The sequence below is a fragment of the Leptodactylus fuscus genome, chromosome 3, assembly GCF_031893055.1.
Source record: "Leptodactylus fuscus isolate aLepFus1 chromosome 3, aLepFus1.hap2, whole genome shotgun sequence".
Taxonomy (NCBI): domain Eukaryota; kingdom Metazoa; phylum Chordata; class Amphibia; order Anura; family Leptodactylidae; genus Leptodactylus; species Leptodactylus fuscus.
Window position 1 is genome coordinate 130499954 of NC_134267.1, and position 22306 is coordinate 130522259.

The 22306-nt window shown below is 40.0% G+C and overlaps 1 protein-coding gene across 2 annotated transcripts in view; it reads right to left on the reverse strand.

Moving 5' to 3' along the window:
• The window catches only part of SMAP1 (small ArfGAP 1), a 151994-nt gene that overhangs the window by 67915 nt on the left and 61773 nt on the right, over positions 1-22306 (reverse strand). Inside the window, exons 5-6 of one of the 2 annotated variants that reach the window (XM_075268358.1) lie at positions 11269-11346; positions 9340-9420 (exon numbers count right to left, since the gene is read on the reverse strand). In XM_075268358.1, the coding sequence (XP_075124459.1) occupies positions 9340-9420; positions 11269-11346 (159 nt within the window). The remainder of the gene's footprint in view (positions 1-9339; positions 9421-11268; positions 11347-22306) is intronic. The other variant, XM_075268359.1, reaches the window with a different exon arrangement.

Here is a 22306-nt window from a genome sequence, read left to right on the forward strand (position 1 = left end):
TAAATTTCCAAATACTTTTTGACATTTACATATTTTGCTTTATCTATTACCCTAATGTATGAAAATTAACTCATATAAGTCAAAACAGATAGACAAATCTGCAACCAGCCTTTCTGGGTTCTTGACCTTCATCAGTACAAAGCAAGGTTACACACACACCCTATCTAAGGGCCTAGTCCGGAGGGTGTTGTCGCGAGGCGGATACTGTGGCTGAATCAGTCGTGGAATCTGCCTAAAGAAAGGGCAGCTTGCTTCTTTTTTCCATGAGCGGAAACAAACCGCTCACGGAAAAAAGGACACTGGTGGTCTACATAGATCTCTATTGTGAGGGGGCGAATTTTGAGGTGGATTCGGCGTCATAATCCGCCCCCCTCTCGCCCTGTGTGAACTAACCCTAACAGTAATATTTGCATATTGTATTCACACATACACAGCCACATTTAAATTTGTAAACAATTTTGAAAATATTATAAAATTTTAAAAAATGCAACATTTGTCTATCCTAGGATAACAGTCTTGTCTATTCACAGGCTGCCAATGGATAAGAACATGAATACAAGACCTATTCTGGTTTGCTTTATCAAATGTTATTTAATCATGAAAGGTTAACTCATTAATACATATATGAACAAACATTGTTAACACAACCTCCAAAAAACTAGGCCATGCTTACCCGTCTGCTTGAATGTTCCAGCCAGTCAAAGGCAAATGCTCTGTAGCGGAGACAGCTCTGTCAACTCTCTAATAAGCTTCAGACGCCTAGACTGAAAAGAGCACTAGGTCTTGTTTTTCATGTCTCCATTAGATCCTCAAGCAAATAATTATTGATCCTACTTATTTAGGCTTACTAAGCTGCACAACTGTGCCATTTGTAGAGCACAGAATAGAAATGAATAAAAGAAAGCCCTGAGAATCGTAATCACAAAAACAACATAGAGGGCATATGGTCAGTGTAAACGCTGTCGAAGCCAATAAACTCATAAACAATGCTGATATTCAAGAAGTCACACAACAGTCTTAAGGCTTCAGGCAGCCTTCAGTTTCTTACTTTACAATAATGTAAGGAAACACAAGAATGGCAATATAGATACTTGCCTGGTTAAAGCCATTACTGAATTATTACTCAATGACTGACGACTACAAGGCATGGCAACTACATTACATATATCAAAAATACCGGTAAGCTACCGGGTATAAATAGGACAATGCTTTTGCAGAAATTGGGATTATGCCATTTGCAAGATTTTCACAACATTAAATTGGCTTGGTACAAATGCGTAAAATCCGCTGCTTATACCTTGCAATACTGGATACATCTTGTTAAAAATGCCCCCCAAAAGGAGTTAGGTACACTGGTGTGCATGAGGAAGAAGTATGTCAATTGCCAACAGATCACCAGTAGGTAAGGCCAGGTAGGTATCAATTTTAGTAAACAATGGGCAACGTGACACCAAGTTTTCATCTGCCAAATACCTAGAAATTGTCTGGGCAGAAACAGGAATATGTAAGAAAGAAACTACCTGTGTCTAAATGGTGGACAAGGAACAATGGGAGCTGCTCATACTTGTCAGCGGATCTAGCCAACAACGCAATCATATGTTATACACAATCAGGGTTTGTTCACACTGCGGAAAATGAAGAGGAATTCTTTTTCATTTTCTGTCACCGACATTTATGCAGTGGTGTAGCCACAATGGGATGCCGATGTAGTGCATCAGGAGTCCATCGTGGCATCCCGCTTCAGACTAGGTCTGGATGAATGGACCTAATCAGAAGGGAATTTTGAGCCATGAATTTGCAGCAAGATCGAGCAGGACGCTTCTGTTTTCTGCTTCCTGCTGCAATTTCTGCCTCCCCTTGAAAACAAAGGGAGGCAGATTCCGTGATGAATCTGCTCTGGATTCCGGGGTGAAATCTGCCCCCAAATCTGCAGCAAATTCCTCTGTGTGAACACACTCTCAATATATATTTTTCAAACTGGAAATGTGCTACCTTTTTTGGATTAGAAATATAAAGAATATGCTTTTTATCTTCACAATCAGTAAGGTATTTAGTAAGTTAACTGACCTTTGTAGGAGGAAGAAAAATACTTTTAGATCCAGCAAATGGAATAGTCGTGTTCACTTTAGTTCAGATGCTATTCAGACAGTATTAAATTTTCCACTCCAGTTCTTGTTTCTAAATCTAATCATGTTTTGAAAGCTAATTTAAAGATGTTTTCTACCAAACTGCCTCCTGGTCTGGAAATCAATTTCTGTAATGTGAAGCACAGCGAAGTCAGGCGGGCACTAATTTCACCATAATCAAGGTCAACGTAATAAAGTCGACTTATCAATGCATAGATTTATTCAGGGCTACAAAACCAGTGGACAAGGTATATTCCCAGCACAAAGATTTCATCTTCAAGAATATTCCTTAGGGTCTTGAATTTTTTGGAAGTCTGCATCAAAAAGGTATTTTATTCACATAAGCATAAATAGAGTTTGGAAGGGATTTTTCTATAAATCAGTACCTTTCACACATGGACAAAAAGGTTGGAGAGAAAAATTCTACATAATTATCTATCTATCTATCTATCTATCTATCTATCTATCTATCTATCTATCTATCTATCTATCTATCTATCTATCTATCTATCTATCTATCTATCTATCTATCTATCTATCTATCTATCTATCTATCTATCTATCTATCTATCTATCTATCTATCTATCTATCTACAGACTACATCTACCTGTAAAGTTGGGTCACAACAAAATGACCTGCAGTCATCGCGGGGTGTCACCATGAAAGTCAGTCAATAACTAGCTGAGCCGAGTAGCATTTCATGTGTGTCAAGAAGGACCAACAAACAGATGGACAATAGAATCCATGCATTGTCAGAAAATGAGCAGCAGGGTATCGTTCAAGTACTGCTTCTTCTATCCATGTAAGTTTTTATGAGCCTATTGTCAAAACCTTTTATCTGCTGAACAAGTCCTTTAACACCTTTATAGTCCAACTATCCTTCTAGAGAAAAGCTTTAGATCAAGAACTTGCATTTCCGAGAAAAAGTAATTTAATCAGCAGGCCTTTGAGAATTTAGTGTTTTCTTTAGGGGTGGGGAAGCTCTCAAAAGCTTATGGAAATCTTTGCTCTGCATCACACAAACATTCCAAATCTACTCGCATTGCGTTCATCCAAGAAGCTAAAAGAGAAGTAGAAGTATGTAATATAATGCCTATAAGCGTCCGGTAACTTAACAGGCTTGGGTCAAAACAATTCACACCATATCAAATAATGGCATACATAACTCCCTAAGGCCTGATTCACATCCGCTCTTGGGTTTCTAATCCACATAAAAAAAAAAGTGGTTACCTTAGGGAAGCCTGTGGACCCCATAGACTATAATGGGGTCCGTGTGGTTTCCGCGTGAAAAATGCAGAGAGAAAAATGCCGCTTGCAACGCTTTTCTCTCCGCATTTTTCATGCAGAGAGGAGAACTGATTCCCCGAACACAAATGTGAACCGGGCCTAAAAATCATGTCTTTAAAACTTCTGAATTTTTGAAGCCAACTACATGGTAAATATCATCTCACTATTCTATAAGTGACAGAAAAGGATAAAATATTCCTTTTCCTATTGTATCCACTGCATATAATCTCATTTAACATGAAATCATCCCCCGCCGCTCCAAGTTGGATTTGTAAAGAAGGATAGAATAATGACCAGGAATGGCACGGCACTGTCGGTATCAAAACAATTATTTTACATACACACGTTGTGCCGTTCTCTCACGGCTATTAATTTAGTGCTACATACCCAAGTAAAACATAACCCAGAGCACAGCACACGTATAATTTCAAGTTCTCTCTCCATTTGCAGCATCCTATTTCCATCAAATCTCCTATTAATACTTCTACATCCAACATTACATTTTAACTTTAACAGCCAATTTCTTTTCTTTTTCCCCAAAAAACTTGTTAATGCCATCTCAGTAGGTAGAATGTATTTTCTTACAGACCATAGAGTAAAGAAATCATTCCCTGTGGAGGAAATAAAAATTACTTTCTTCAAGCCATCCCAGGAGTCCCTGTCTAATATTGATAGCTCAGAGATTGAAACGCCCATCTCTAAGCTCCTTACGTGACCCTTTAATGTGTTTTCACCTTGACATGCAGCTACAAAAGGAAAAAAAGAAGCAACTATCAAAAAACGAATGATGAGACTGGTGAAAAGGGGCCTGCAATGAAGGATGTGCCCACTGTAGCGCAAAGGGGGAGAAGATGTCCAACTCCGCAGGAGAAAAAACACTGACATGACATCCCAGCCACCCTGCAAAGATCATAAAAAGGAAGAGGGAAATAAAAAGATCAAACTTTCCAACTGTAAAGAGGACTAGATACTTTAAAGTGACAAGAGATAGAGAATTCACTATACAGTGGAACCTGCTGAGAACTTTAAAACCTATTTTATACTTGATATTCTTAAATAGTTATTGAAAAAGGCAACAGTACGTCTAAAAGGTGCAGTAACAAACCAAATGAACAATTTATACGCAAAATAGCAAAAAGAGCCTAGCAAAATGAGGAAATCAACCTCAAAACATTATCATATACTTTTTTTCAACCTCTAATTCTAGAGCATGTTTCTTAAGACTCTAGTGTGCCTTTCCTATATAAACACCTACAATAAAGTTATAAATAAACTGACAGCAAGGTGTTACCAATTGGGGAAGGGGGCCGAAAGGTGTCCCTAACACATCCTGACACCATCCAATCACGGCACCAGACTGATGCACCTCTTTGAAAAAGCATAAGGGTAACACCCAGTTGACAATTTTCTCAGAAAAATCAAAGTGCAAAAATAGAGGTATAATACAATGTAAAGTTGATCCAGAATTGTTATTGCATAGAGAACTTACTCATACATGTTATAAGAACAGACAGGTATACTTTGGAATAGCCAAACATATCTGCAGATTTCAGAACATTATTTCTGCTTATTTACTAAATTTGATCATACTGGAAGAAAAAAAAAAATAGGCAAGTAAGGCTCTATTCACAACTGTGAAGATTCTTGTTTGGAAGCATCAAAAAGGTTTGGTGGATGTTTTTATAAATGGAAGAGAAACATTAATAGTTTTCCTTTCCTAGCACTGCCACAACCTTGAAAGCCAGCATGTGGATAACGTCCTATGAATACCTGACCTGTAAGAGCCTCTAATTCATTCAGGCTTCACACAGAGAAAATAGCAATGTGGGTGTCACATATGCCATCTGGGGATTATCTGCAGGCTTCACTGACCCATCCATTATACTGAATGAGCCGAGATGCAAATGCAGACAGGTATAGGACCCGCTCCAGAATGTGCGGCCCAGGCACACAGCTGCAAAATCTACAGTTGTGTCTATGGGCCCATGGAAAAGAATGGGCCCATAATTTTATCTGCAATTTGCGGATAAAATTGTGGCAGTGTGCGTGAAGTCTTAGTCAACATGCAACAAAAACAATGTATCTACTTAATTATAGAACATTAATAACTGTATAATATAAATTAAAAATTGAGCTATAATATATATATATATATATATATATATATATATATATATATTTATTTATTATTATATAGATATATTATTATATATAATAGTGTTTGGCCATTCCTACTTTAGCCTGCTCTGGCATAGGCTACAAAAGTCTAGATCTTGGACTTGTTATCACACAACTAGCAACAGCAGTATTGCTTTTGCCACTTTAAAAGGAGGTCAGTATTTTAAGCTTTTACTAAGCAATGTGTATGATTGCCTGGATTATATAATATATACAAATCCCATGTGGAATAATAAAGGTTTGTAGACCACTTGCATCCTAAATTCTTATGTATTAACAAGTGCTTGAGATGCTTACAATACTGGCTCTCTGCTTCACAGTACAGGACACGCAATCTGATTTACTTCTTCACACTTCAATGCTGCTGAAAGCGCCATCACATCTTAACTATGTCGCCAACCACTATTCACAATACCATTAACCTGTAAATATGCATTAAAAGATAGTGCCAATGAAAAAGCAAAAGCCAAATCAATAAGCTCCATAATCCGATCTTCTGTATCCAAGAAGATTCTATCAAGTCAAGGCTGTAGCTTAAATTAGGCACAAAACGAGCGCGTAACTTCAGCAATTCACAAGGCAAAGGGCTGGAAAACTTTTTCAATTTCTACTATCTGTAATGCTGTAATCTGTAAAGGAGGGGGGAAAAGATTGACTTCCAGCACAGCATGGTCACTGGTCTCTACAGCGCACATTACAGGTAGGATAGCTAGGCCAACATCTATACTGACTGATGTACAAATACCACATTCAAAATGTATAGCGCTGCAGTAAATCGCATTGTTATAGATTTCAGAAGGATGCTTAAAGGGCTCTATCATTGGGAAAAGTCATTTTTAACTAACCACATCCTTGCATAGCCTTTAGAAAGGCTATTCCACGCCTACCTTTTGTATGTAGATTGCCTCAGTGGTGTCCGAATAAGTCTGTTTTTATTCATATACTAATTAGACTGGTGCACGATACAACGTGCACCCTCTTTGCTATTGTTTCCTATGGGTGTACAGCATAGGCTGCTGATGATGATGACTCAGCTTCCTGTTTGCACACACACATAGGAGATAATAGCAGAGATGAGTGCTACTGGGAACTTCCTGTGCTGGCTGGAAGCTCATTAGCATATGAATAAAAACGGACTTATTCAGAAACCACTGAGGCGATTTACATACTAAATTTCGGTGTGGAATAGAATTTCTAAAGCCTATGCAAGGATGTGGTTAGTTAAAAATGACTTTTCCCAATGGTAGAGCCCCTTTTAAAGTCAAAAATGTAACAGTACAGCAAAAACCTAATAAACCTAATAGAAAAGGCACTGGTACAGTTTGGTAATCTTTGAATTTGATGAAAATTCTAAAAGGGGGTTCTGCAAAAAATTGCCGTAATACTAAGCGACAGACTAGTCACAATATAGATCTATAATGCCATGCTATCCAATTACAAACTGAAGAATGAGGGTGAACTTACCAAAAATATTATATTTTAAAAATCTGAATTAAAGCTCTCTACTTTGCACTTTTTTTTCCGCCCAATATGAGTTGTTACCTTCCTATCTAGCACAATGAATGCTGCCATTATGAATATATTAAATTGTGCCTCATCCCCGTTGCACTTGCAAGATGATATGCATATTGCTAAAGAGATGCTTGAGATCATATTACTTGGCCCATTTGTGGTCCACCGGGGTATTTCTGCTTTTCTTAAAAGCCCTTACTTGGAATTATTATTAGTTTTCCAGGCATATTAGACCTGACAGACTTCAGTTAGGGGGCGTTCACACTACCGTTGGTGTCCGATTGCAGTGTCCGTTGCTACTGTCCGTTCAAGATTTTAGCAACGGACACTAGCTGTGTCCGTTACAATTTCCATTCATTTCAATGGGATTTCATCTGTTGTCCGTTTGTGTCCTTAAGGGTCCGTTAACAACCATATCCGTTTTTTCAAGCGGACAGAGAAATCACACATGCAGGATTTTTTTGTCCGTTTGAAAAAACGGACAGAAAGTGTCCGTTTTTGTTTTTTTTAACATTGAGGTCTATGGGCAACGGACATATAACGGACAGTAACTGATGGCCATCAGTTACAGTCCGTTATTTTCTGCACATGCTCAGAAAGCATAAACCGCAAAAAAGAAAAAACGGACAGTGTAAAAAACTGACACTAACTGATGCTAGGGGCTCATTCACATCTGCGTTCATGGGTCCTTATTGCAGGTTTCCGTTTCCTGCATAAAACAGATGCAGGAGACGGAAGCCTGCAGGAGACTTTCTCACCCATTCATTTGAATGGGTGAGAAAGCTGTCCGGCCGTGCGCGGCAGTGAGCGTTTTGCGCTCTCCGCCGCGAAACCGGGTTTTATAATCCGGACACAGAGTCGGACATGCACTACTCTGTGTCCGGATAAAAAAATCCGGTTTCGCGGCGGAGAGCCTAAAACGCTCACCGCCGGGCACGGCCGGACCCGGTCTATGGTTTCCGTCTTCTGCCATGCAGAAGACGGAAACCATAGTACGGACACATGAACGCAGGTGTGAACCCAGCGTAACTGATACTAATGTGTCCGTTTTTTGTTTTTTTTAACTGATCCATTAAATGGATCAGTTAAAAAAACGGACACATTAACATCAGTTAGCATCAGTTAGTGTCCGTTATGATAGGTGTCCGTTTTTTTCTTTTAAACGGACACCTTCATAACGGACACCAACGGTAGTGTGAACGCCCCCTTAAAAGGGAAATATCCTATGTGCATAACTCCTGTAGGGAAACTGTGTATCACAGAGATGGGCCACACTACTCTGAGTCAGAGCAGAAAGTTGTAGATGGGCTGACAGACCAGACATGACTACGTATTATACAGTCACATATTCATGTAAGTGGAGATAGCCCTGGTGATAACAATTGATCATTAGGAATTAGAAGAACTGGGCCAGCTGACAGCTAGCGTGGTTTTAAACTCAGGACATGTTCACACACAAATTGTTGTGCCAGTTTCAGCACATATTTGCCTATAAACCATGTCCCATTAATTCCAATGGGAAATCCATGCAGAAGATCACAAGGTCACTAATATCTTATATTAAAAGTAGAGAAAAAAAACCCCTGAAGAAAATATTGTATGAAAAAAATCAATACCCCACCCCCTCTTCAAACAGTTGATCTGTGTGTGTGTGTGTGTGTGTGTGTGTGTGTGTGTGTGTGTGTGTGTGGGGGGGGGGGGGGTACTGAGTGTCTGGGCATCAATCTGCTACTGATGACATTTTCTACGAATAGGTCATCAATATTTTAAAGCCAGAAAAACCCTTTAACACTAAGCGCTTTAGACGTATGTTATACGTTATGACCACAAGTGACAGAAGACATTCCATCAAGTTGTTCTTTCATGGCAGCATTGACTTGTGTATTAACTCTTCCACACCTGAAAAAGGTGCACCCTACATTCACTAACTACAGCCGGACAACATGGCCTATTAGTGATCCCTCAGCAGTATGCATAATGCTCATAAATTCCTCTCTACGCTGTAAAGATTCAGTCCCATGAACAGAACGGATAATGTATTTTTTCATGCTGCAGGATATGAATAATTTATTTTAACTGTGCACTTGCAGGTATGTACAGATAATACTACAAAATGAGCTTAAATTCAATGCAACTGGATGTAGATCAAAAGAACTATGTAGCATATGTATGGTTTCCAAGTCCTGAAGAGACAGAAAAACCTTCCAGGCATCCAGCACGCAACATCTTCCTTACCTTCTCCACAGCAACAGGTTTCACTGGTTTTTCAGACTCTCGCTCCTTTTTCTTCTCTTCCCTTTTCTTCTCCTTCTCTTTCTAGTAAGAGAGAAATTAAAACGCATTTATTACAAGAGTCCCATCGAAACGCCAGAAAACCTCAATTGTGAGTCGATGTCATGAATGAAAATAAATTATATATGTTTTGGAGGGGAGGAATTTATTGCATTGAAGTATTACAAAACAGTTGATCAGTAAGAGTATGTTGATGTCAGAGGAGATTGTTCCTCTCTAAAGCTTTAACGGAGTGATGATAAACGCATGTCATTGTTGGCCATTCATTTGCGGTGTCTGGCCAGCGGTCACTTCTTGGGTTGATAACAATTGATTAATCACGGGTGTTCAGAGCAAAGGTAGCCTCGTCTATACGTCATGGAGGAAACCCCAGCGTACTGGCCAGGGATGGCGCCCAAACCTCAACCCAAAACCCACTAAATTATCTCCACACAGAAATTTAACACTAATACATCTGTTGTCAAGATATGAATTTATTTCAAAACATGCAATTGAGTGATGATTTTTTTCTTACAATATGCAAATGAGCAATCTGGAGAACCAAGAGCAGCTCTGTTGCTCCAAACTGCGACACTCCACCCGGCCCCTTTCCTTACTGGAAAGTCAGGTTGCTATGCTGAATTCTCATCTGGCAATGTGTTCATGCAAGCAAAATAGAGCAGTGTGGGGTGTACAGGTTAGAGCAACCGATTCACCCTTGGTGTGCCAGATTACTTTTTTGAACATTGTGAAATAAGTTAATATCTTCGCAACGGTGGCATGAATTTTGTTAGGGGGAAAGAAAACAAAAAAAGCCAAATCTGACCTATCTAGATGTTAGTTTAAAATGCTTAACCCAGTTGACAAGTTTATTTTTAAAGTGGAAAATAAATTGTTACATTAAAGGAGTTGTCTAACCAGTAACATAGTAGATAAAGCTGGATAAAGACAAGTCCATCAAAGTCCAACCTCTAAACCTTTCATGTTGATCCAGAGGAAGGCGCAAAAAAAAAAAATCCACCAGGTTAAAAGTCAACTTCCCATTCAGAGGAAAAAAAAAAAAAAAAAAAAAATCCTTCTCAACTGCAAGTATGGCAACGGGATTAAGTCCCTAGATCAACATCCTATTCCAAAAGATCCTAGCTCTCATATGCTAATATTTGGATTGGGTATTATGACCTGTGAAACCTTCCGGAAAAACCAGAACACTTGTTACCATCAGAGCTGCCAACAGAACTGTGATGTCGACTGCTAGTAGCAAGTGAGATTTCACAGCCCATCTCCAATTTGTAGACAGCAGTTGTAAATATTCCAGATTAGGTATTTGATGCTGAAACACAGTACTTTTGTCACATACTGTCTCCCAACATGGATGACTAGTGACAGAAGCTGCCTTTCAGCACAAACCTACTGAGAATTCTCTCTTGCGGAGCTCAAGAGTAGTAGAGAATTCAAGCACTTCAAGGGAATCAAACAGAACAAGGACAAGAACATTATAGTTCCAGAGAGTCCCAGTGCCAAGAAAAATAATAAACAGCCTGTTTACTGCCGTGCGTTACCTAGGATTTAACCCTCTTAGAGACAAGAATACAAAAATATTATATATCCTATTATGTTGGATCCTGCATGCGTCAATCTTTGACAAACATTTTTTTATGCCTCCCCTAGATTTTGACAACTATAACTTAATTTGTCAACATGTCAGCATGTGTGTCATTACATGTACTAGTTGCTATAGGGATTCTACATTATTTATACAGTATATTGTTTAAAGTCCTTCTGGATTTTATTTATGGATTTATTTTTTTGAATGTGTGTAATCTGTAATAACGTATCCAAATTAGGGGGGTGGGGGTAATGAACATGTTGGGAATTTCACACCACAAATGATACCTCCAATTTGCTTTTGTCGGCAGCAGCTTGCAGAGAAGGAGAAGAAGCCGAAGGCTGCACAGCATCAGAAGACGACGTCTGTACAGAGCAGATGAAAGGCATAAGAAGAGAAGCAAGACAGATGATCAGAATTAGTAAACGGCAAGGCAGGCAAAGCAACACATGATCTCATTTCCACACTAGGTACAGAGCACCTGGAAGAGTCAGAAAGAAGAGCTTACAGTCGTGCACATTATTATGGTCACAAACATACCATTAGATATTACATTTTCTGTAATGCTTGGCAAGTTAAATCTACTGTAAAAGAATGACACTACTGCAAGAGGAAAGCTGACTTAACATATGGTCAAAACAAGTTGCTTATCAAAGAGTGAAAATCACCACCACGTGATAGTTACACCCACAGTCCATGAAGGAATCAGATCTGATACTTTCTACTGTGTATTTTCCAACATGGAGTTAGTTGAAAGACACTAGATGTAAAATTACAGGGCACTCTCAGTCACTTTGCAGTCACCAGTTTGTTCCAAAAATAATTGAGACGCCCAGAGCAACAATGGACCTTGCCATGAGCAACAAGTCTCACCTAATCTTGAAATCAAGTCATCAGTGTAGCAAGTAGAATCTCATTGCACCTTTATACTGAGATAAAGTAGGCGATTTTTGGGTTGTCTGTTCATAAAGCGTATTTTACATGAAATAATGGGTCCTGCCAATAAGCACATATAATTGTTGGCAGGACTGGCCAAACAAGTATGGTATATGAGCTTTCCTCAATCTACTCCGACACCAAATGCTATATCAAGATGCCCAATCCTTTTGTTCTAAGAGGAGAGACATCTCTGTGTGTAGGTCTCTCGCAGCAGCTTAAAAGGGAGTTCTGTATACAGCATCCCATAGATGCACGCCTTTGTCTCCAATACACCAGCATCACTGCCAGTACAGGAAATGCCTAGTGTGTACAAGTGAGCTAATAGTAAATGGTACATCCGCCCCAAAAAAGAGAAATGATGAACACACACACAGGTTCGTGCCAATGTCAGAATGTATATGTTAGAAGTGGCATGAAAGTGTGTGGAAGAAGCAAATTGAGTGAAATCATGGGTGGAGTTTGTGAGAATGAGGAATCCTTGTGGAATTGCATAAGAATGTGACCACTGATAAAATACTTTTTGGTATAATCTATAGACCACCCAACATAACCGAGGATTTAGGTGTATAAAGGAAATTGAGTGGGCGGCCCAGGTGGGTACAGTGGTCTTCATTGGAGATTTTAACTACCCAGATATTGACTGGGATCATGGTACTGCATCATCTACAAGGAGAGGAAATTCATAAACTTGTTGCAGGACACTTATGGTCCAGCTTGTAGAAGATCCAACTAGAAGGCATGCTCTGCTAGACATGATGGTCTCTAATAATATGGGACTTGCTGTAAAGGTTATTGTTGGTTAAAACCTCGGTAATCGTGACTATAATCTAATCATATTCTGCTTAAATTGAAAAACAAACAAAAAATTGGGAAGCCAAAATCCCTTAATTTTATGTTTTCCCAGGTTAAAGGCTACACTTCAGGATATAGACTGGGAGCAGCTATTGTCAGATAGTGATGCAGAGGTTAAGTGGGAGACATGTAAATCTACATTGGGCAAGTACATAACAAAAATGTATACCCACAGAGAACAGATCTAAATGCCTTAAATTGATCCCCCCTCCATGGCTTACAGCTCTGGTTAAAGGGCAATAAACAAAGCGGATTTAAAAAAAAAACAAAAAAAACCGAAGGATCATGTGTAGCCTTTGAGAATTACAAAGCGCTTAATACAATCTGTGAAAGAAATAAAATCAGCTAAATGACATATTAAAAGGCAGGTGACTATAGAAGGAAAACTAACCCCCAAAAATTCTTTAAATATATGAAAGTGAAAAAAAACCCCAAAGATAGAAAACATAGGTCCCCTAAATAATGGTAATTGAGAGCTGGTAACCAGGGATCAAGAAAAAGCAAAGCTACTAAATGGGTTATTTAGCATTGTGTATAGAGAGGAAAAAGGAGTAGCTGATGTAGGTAATACATCAACTAATATACTAAACTAAACAAACATAGAAACGGTCCAAGCCAAACTAAACAAAAGCATGACAAGGCTCCGGGTCTACATGGATTACACCCACTAATACTTATAGAAGTCCAGCCCATCATTGCTGTACCCCTTATCCTAAATTTTAGGGATTCTCTAGTTACAGGCGCAGTGGCAAGGGACTGGTGTAAGGCTACTGTAGTGTCCATTATCAAAAAGGGTTCTAGATCTTCCCCAGGTAACTACAGACAAGTTTAACATCCATTGTGGGGAAATTGTGTGAGGGACTCTTAAGTAACTATATACAGGAGTATGTGACTGTACATACTATTATAAGTAACAGACAGCATGGTTTTACTGAAGACAGAAGTCGTCAGAATAATTAATCAACTCTTCATGAAAGCAAATCAGAAGTCTGGACAGGGGGAGGCTGTGGATGTAGTGTTCCAGAACTTTGCAAAGGTGTTTGACACTATCCCTACATTTAATGAGTAAAATCAGGTCCATTGGCTTGGAAAATATAGTTTGTAATTGAATTGAAAACTGGTTGAAGGATCATATCCAGAGTTGTGGTCAATGACTGTCGCTCAGACTAGTTATCTGTAAAAAGTGGTGTACCCCAAGGCTCAGTGCTGGGTCCAACTTTTATTTAACTTATTTATTAAAGATGTAGAAAATGGGATTAAGAGCACTGTCTCTATTTTTACAGATGACACAAAGCTATGTAGTACAGTGCAGTCTATGGACAATGGTTACAAGAAGAGTTGGACAACCTGAGTGTTTGGGCATCCACATGGCAAGGCGGGGTCCTAGGGGGAGTAAAGCTGGGCGGAGAAGGCCCTGGGTGTACTTTTAGAACATAGATTAATTTACAGCATGCAATGGCAATCTGCTGCTTATAAGGCCAGCAGGATACTGTCTTGTATTAAAAGGGGTATGGACTCACAGGACATGGATGTAATATTACCACTTTATAAGGCATTGGTGCAGCCCTATTTGGTTTATACTGTTCGGTTCTGAGCATCAGTACATAGAAAGGATGTCCTAGAGTTGGAAAAGGTTCAAAGAGGGCCACAAAAGGGGGCATGGAGGACCTCAGTTATGAGAAGAGACTAAAGAAAAGGCGTTTGAGATAGATTCTAAACCTGTATAAATATATACATGGCCCATACAAGAAATATGAGGAACAGCTGTTCTGTGTAAAGTCCCCTCAAGAGTCAAGGAGGCACCCCCTCTGTCTGGCAAAAAAAAAAAAAAAAAAAAAAAAAAAAAAGGTCTATCTTAAGAGCAGACAAGGCTTCTTCACTGTAAGGACTGAATCTGTGCAATAGCCTACCCCAGGAGCTGGTCATAGCAGTGACAGCGGACAGCATGAAAAAAAGTATTCGATGCCTTTTTAGAGAAAAAATAGCATTGATCGTTGTGGAAATGTATAGACTATCATGACGTTTCTGATCTCCTGGCTAAACTTGAGGGATTTGTGTCTTTTTCGCACTATCCATCTATATATATATATATATATATATATATATATATATATATATATATATATATACACATACACACACTGTACATATACATACACACACTGTATATACTCGAGTATAAGCCGAATTTTTCAGCCGCTTTTTGTGCCGAAAAAGCCCCCCTCGGCTTATACTCGAGTCGAGCAAAAAAAAAAAGCCATAATAGCCATAATAGTAATGTATAGAATCTCCCATAAAATAGTGAAAAAATAAGAAGCTTTAATATATATATATATATATATATATATATATATATAGTAAATAAAAGTTCTAAATCCCTCCTTTCCCTAGAATACATATAAAAGTAGAACATGACTGTGAAACACATACACATTATGTATTCTGTGTCTGAAAGTGCCTGATCTACTGAATATAGGGTATCTGCAGTGCTCCTGTTCCATCAGGAAGGGGTTAATAGGAGCACTGCAGATACTCTATATTCAGCCAGGCTGAATTCCAAGTGGGGGGAAAAAAAAAAAAAAACAGTCCTCAAGCTCAGGGAAGGGGCAGACAGACAATCAAAACACCCCCTTCCCCTTCCCCAGCAACTACTACACCCAAAAACACCGACCATTTTAATTTTTAAAATTTTCCAGCAGCTGCTGCATTTCCCCCCCTCGGCTTATACTCGAGGCAATAAATTTTACCAGTTTTTTTTTTTTGTGGTAAAATTAGGGGCCTTTGGCTTATATTCGGTTCGAGTATATACGGTGTAATATAATAAATATATATATACATATACACACACACATATACACGCAATAGTCTGTCTATTCTTTATGTGCCGCCAAATGACTCAACCAATCCTCACCAAATTTAGCACACACATACATTGTGCATCCAGGAAGGTTTTAGACAGGGTCTCAGCTCTCTAGGACGTATTGCTCCTGAGATACAGTATTCCCTGACCTGCATTACCCAATACAAGACTGCAAGTCTTTTCATTCATATTCCCACTGCCATGCACATGGTCACTCCACATGGACACAGCATTAACCAGGTGTATCAAACACTGATGAGTATACGGAGACCAGGAGCATTTGCAAATCTCCCCCCAGCCGTGAGTCAAGTGCCTTTGCACCTTCCTGGGCTTTTTCTAAATCTATTTAGCAACGTGACAGGCAACACGCTGTCACTCTCGGCTCAAAACCCGCCTGCCACGATCATCACGGTCACGGCTTTCCCCTCCACAGCCGGCTCAAATGAATGAGCTGACATCGGAGGGTGCTGCCACTAGGCGGAAGCCGTGGCTCAGCACGTTGCGGCTTCCGCCTGAAGAAAGGGCAGCTCGCTTCTTTTTTTCCCGCTATCGGCAGCTGCCGATAGCGGAAAAAAGAAAGCTAGTGGTCTCCATAGTCCACCATTGAAAGGAGCAGATTATGACGTGGATTCCGCCCCTTTAGCCCTGTGTGAACTAGCCCTAAAGGTTATTTATGTGCACTTGAAAAAGAGCCGGAATGGCTCGAAACGCGTCGTGCGCATAATGTTCTTTATCATACCCACTTGGGCGAGCGCTGATTTCTGCCTTTCCTTCCGAGGGGGTTGGTCCACTTTGTTGTTGTCTTCCTGACATCTTCTGGACGTTTTCTTCAGCTGCTGCCCATCAGGTGAGCAGCCACCTTTTGCTTACATTTGGACTGTGACTGTTTTTTGAAGTACTACACTAGGGTCAGCTCGGTGCCTCTTCTTTTTTCCCTATCCAACACTGATATCCAACCTGAGACACTCAGAGGATTAGATACACAGTTCAGCATACACCATCACACAGAGGATTAGATACTCAGCACACAGTATCACACATCAGAGCATTAGATACATAGCTCAGCACACACCATCACACATCAGGAGATTAGATACACAGCTCAGAATACAGTATCACACATCATAGGATTCAATACACCGCTCAGCACAGTACCACACAGAGGACTAGATACAAAGGTCAGCACACACATCAGAGCTTTACTCCAGGTTTCCATAACAACCCAGCCATTTTTCTTCACTGCTGTAGGTCAGCTTTAAAGGGGCAAAGCGCTGTGGATGACACTGTTACTCAAGGTTATATATACACACAGCTTTACTTCAAGTTTCCCTAGAACCGATTGCAAGGTTTTTCACGGATATCCAAACTGAGATGAACATGATCACATGATGCTTATGGACCAATGGAAACTTGCAGGTTCTTCAGTCTTCACATACACACAGCTTTACACCAGGTTTCCATAGCAATCAACGAATTCTTATGGGGCCACTACACAAACAAAGAAATATACCCATGCAAAGCCGGGTCCTCCTGCTAGTAACTATATAAAATGTCAACATTTCAATCTATAATTTAGGCACATAAGTTCTTGAGCTTTATAGAGCATTCATGCTACAGGCTCTACTTTTTATTTGTTTTCTACAAATAACATGGATGAAACAGTTGGTGCTGCTTGTTTGTAAGCCTATGCGCATTTCCTATAGTGATGGAAACATACTTACGTAAGGTATTTGTGAGTAATGAAGGAGGACATGAAGAGCCTTCGCTACATTACCATTAATACGCTCAGAAGTCTGCAGTTATCAGCCTGTGTGGCTTTTAATGATGGATCTATGGACTGAGTATTTCTTGTGTTTATCTGACAGAGCAGTGAGCAGCGACCTGATCTCATACACATGAGCTTAACATGAACAGTTGCTAAAATGAGAAATCAATGGAGAAGCCTTTTCCCCTGTACTAGCAGAGTGCATAACCTCATTTCAGACACTGTTCTTTGTGAATTACCCAGAGGTATTAGGTGGAATGATAACGTAGGAAGCAGAACCCATTTACACACAAAAATAGGTTTCATCTAAAAGCATTCTTTCTTTGTGATTTCTGCATGTGCTGTTGATCACTTTAATGGAACCATTATCCCCCATGCTCCTTCCCTGCTCAAAATGCAACAGAGAAATGTTCTCACGCGGAGCACTAAATCTCCTCTGTAGTAAACCTGACATCTCCGTGCTACCCTACAATGTCAATAAGCCAACTTTGAAAATGGAAAGCCACTGAACTCAGGTTAAGACATATCCTAGGTGAAAAAAACAATATTAGTACAGCAGGAAATAAATACTTTACTAGGGTTCTCGAAATTCATTCTTTATAAGTTAGTTTATAGAAATTCACCCAAGTCACATATACTAAAACATAAGAATATGAACTAGTAAGTGAGAAAAAAGTTACTTACTACACATGATCAGGCTTATAAAATGGTCAGGGCTATTTGATGCAGCTCAATTTCCCTCAATTGATTTACTCATGGGACTTCACTCATTCTGGAATAATGCATTTATAAGGGGAATACAGAGGTGTCTACCCATAAACTTGACTCAAATTTGTTGCACTTTGAGTACTGAAGCAATGTATACTGTCCTTAGCGTCACTGAACACTATGCAAATGCATGCCAATTTTTCTGTGAATGGGGGCCTCTACTGCAGATACTGGAAACATGTGGTGGTATGTTACAGTGGTTTGGGACCGTAAACCCCAGCCACTTAACATGGAATAGCTCAGTATCTGAAAGTGCCCAGAAACTTAAATATACCATCATGCTGTTGTCAATAATGAAATGAAAAGCATAACAAGAAACAACTGGTCAACAGTACAACAGCCTAATAGGGAAGCAGCTAAGTCAGGGTTAGGGAACCTTGGGCTCTCAAGCTGCTGTGAAACTACAACTCCCATCATGCTCCATTCACTTCCATCAGAGTTCCAAGAATAGCAGAGCAAGTATGCATACTGGGAGTTGTAGTTTTGTAACCGCTGGAGAGCCGAGGTTCCCTACCCCTGAGCTAGGTGATTTTCCCACCATACACTGGCCCAGTGATGTGCAGGATAAAGGAATTCCTTTCCCCATTTGTACCCTCTGTAAATTTTATGTTGCAGAAAGTGAAGTGATAAATGTTTGCAAGTCAAATACAGAACCCCAATGCTGAACAGGGTATGTGCCTCATATGACTGTCAGGCTATGTACGTGGAGGGAAATATATGCCATGTCTTAGCTGGATTAGTTTTCCTGCATCATTTACAACAGATTTTTGCCATAAATGATAGTAAGTTTTGGAGAAGTCGATGGCTTCACCCACTGCACACCCTTGTCATTCCACTATTCCAAAAGTGGCAAGGGTGGCAGAGAAAACAGTTTTTTTTTTTGCGCACAGAGCATAATAAATACACCCCATTATCTTCAATGACTAGCTTGAATATATACAGACAACTCAACTTTGAAGATCGACCACCTAGCGGACTACTAAATCTAGAATGAACAAGAATGTAAATCAATGAAAATAAAAAACCTGAAAATTTGCTACAAAACTACATATCAATCGAGCATATAAGAGGACTAGTCAGGTCACATATTCATCAACTGCACTTTAGAAAAACACTTGAGAGGCTGCAACGCACAACAGTCAGTAAGAGGCTGAACATAGAAAATAGGAAGCATCACTCTTCATGAAAGTATAGAATAAAAAAAGTAGATGAGGTTGGATAAAGACACAAGTACATCTTATAAACCTATCAAGTTGATTCAGAGAGGCTCAAAAAACCTACAAGGCTCATGACAATTGCCCCAGAGAAGAAGAAAAAATAAAATCCTCAACTCCAAATATAACAACTGGACTGAGTCCCTCGATCACCATCCTCTCTCTATTTCTAGTCCCTAGAACCTATTCTTACATTCAAGAAAGGCACCCAGGCCCCATTGAACTTATACAAGCATCAAACATCACCACATCATGTGGAGGAGAGTTACATAATTTCACCAATTCCTGTTTGAACAGATCCTGTCATTACAGGGTTTAACCCCTTTATGCCGCAGCCATTTTTTGTTTCACTCCAGATCCCCCCCCCCCCCTTCCTTTCCAAACCCCATAAGTTGTTTATTTTCCTGCTCTCTGAGCCATACGAGGTCTTAATGTTTGTGAGACAAATTTTTCTTCATGATGCCGCCATTAATTATTCTGTATAATGTTTGTGCGACTTTCTTACAGCCTTCGTTTTTATGGTGTTCACTGTGCAGCCAAAATGACATGTCACCTATATTTTAGGTTTTGGTACAATTCCAGGAATACCAAATTGATATGGTTTTAGTTACATTGTAACCCCTTAACGAAAATCCAAAACTGCCAAAATGTATTTTTTTTCTAAAAAAGTCACCATATTCTGACACCGTAACTTTTTTATACTACTGTGTACGGGGATGCATAGGGCATCCTTTTTTGCGGGGCTGGGTGTACTTTTCAGTTCTACCATTTTGGGGAATTGCTATTGCTTTGATGACTTTTTATTCAAATTTATATCAGAGGCAAAACAGTGAAAAAATGGCAGTTTGGCACTTGATCCCCCCCCCCCGCGCGCTACGGCGTTTACCGTACGGGAAAAATATCTTTATAGATTTGTAGAGTGGGCAGTTTCAGACATAGGGATACCTAACATGTATATGTTTCGCAGTATTTAAGTCCATTTTCCCAGCGGCACTCATGCGCCGCTGGGAAAATGGCTCCTCAGTCAGCTTTGACCGAGGCGCCAGAGGGGTTAACGCCCGCAGTCGGTGCAGACACTGACTGTGGGCATTATCACTTGGTGTCTACTGTATAAAACACCCAGCATCTGCCATACTAGTACGGTAGATGTCGGGAAGAGGTTAAAAGGTGTTGTTCAGGATGTACAGAGAACAGAGCTCACTGTTCCAGATATTTAAAGAGGACCTTTCACCATTTTGCCCACAGGCAGTTCTATATACTGCCGGAAAGCTGACAGTGCGCTGAGTTCAGCACACTGTCGGCTTTCCCGATCTGTGCCCGGTGTGAAGAGCTTACGGTCCGGTACTGTAGCTCTTCTATGGTCAGAAGGGCGTTTCTGACAGTCAGCCAGAGACGTCCTTCTTCACAGCACAGCCAATCGCGCTGTGCTGTGAGAGCCGGGAGGAACGTCCCCCCTCCCTCTGCTCGCAGTACTCGTTCATAGACGAGCATTATCAGGGAGGGAGGGGGCGTTCCTCCCGGCTCTCACAGTACAGCGCGATAGGCTGTGCTGTGAAGAAGGACGTCTCTGGCTAACTGTCAGAAACTCCCTTCTGACCATAGAAGAGCTACGGTACCGGGACCGTAAGCTCTTCACACTGGGCCCAGAACGGGAAAGCCGACAGTGCGCTGAACTCAGCGCACTGTCAGCTTTCCGGCAGTATATAGAACTGCCTGTGTGCAAAATGGTGAAAGGTCCTCTTTAAAGTCACAGAGCCAGGGCCTGTCCAAAAGTTGTCTCTGCTTTCAGGCTCTGCTCTTGTGTATATCTCTTGGCCGAACCTTGCCAGTGTTAGCAGGCACCACCAGCCATCACGGACAAATTTGTGACCCAAGTAGCGAGTTTATACAAACAAGTTCTGCCAAGTGAGTGAATGTCAACTGTTTTTAATAGTAGATTGAATTCCCCTGTGATCATGAAAGTGTCTTAAAAGGGCTGTATATGTTTTGTGTATACTGACTATGATACAACTGTCCAAGCAGGCTAGCTAGGGTAACAGGAAAGTGAGTGAACAAGAAGGAGCGGGAGTGAGTAACAGCTCTTAGTGCAGCCCAAGGAATCATGGGAGTTGTAGCAAATGTATAGAACAGGAAGATGCAGACGTAAAATGCTGAGCATAGCAGGACCTCCCAGAAAACCCAAATATCACCCAAAATGACTGATATTTGTATTTGGGGGCACTTATTAACAAATCACTACTACTAACAGACCTTTTTAAAAATATATTTTGTGCACAGAAAATTCCTTTAAAATATTCTAAAAAAAAAAAAAAAAAAAAACAAGAAAACTTGATAATCTTCAGTAGACGCATACATGAGTATAAATTCATGACACTGCTTCTAACACTCGAGTGTGGACTTAATGCGTCACAGAGTTTCATGTCTTTTTACAGTAACGTGTGAACTGATAAGGACCTGTAAGTGTTTACATTGTCTCTACCAATTACTAACAACCCCCCCCTCCTGAATTCTAACACCCTTTGTGCCTGCTCTGTATATAGATATATATATATGCATCCTTCAGAAATGTTTTTAAATTTACTTTGATAAAAGAGCCTAGCGTTCCGAAACGTCAGCCATTTGTCAGCATTATGAGTTAGCCATTAAAAAGGTATCAACTACTGAAGATTATCAAGTTTTCTTTTTTTTTTTTTTTTAATATTTCCAACCCACTGGATAACACGGTACAACAACGAACATTTTCCTTATACTTTAAAATAGACATAACGGTCCATCACCGTGTATAACTGCCTCAGAACTAGGGGGTGTATGCTATCTAAACCTGGTGATTTCCTGTGTAAATATAGTAGAAAAGAAGGTATTTACCAGAGCTGACTTTTCCCCTACACCTTTACCATTACACCAAGATTATTTGAGAAGGCTCATAC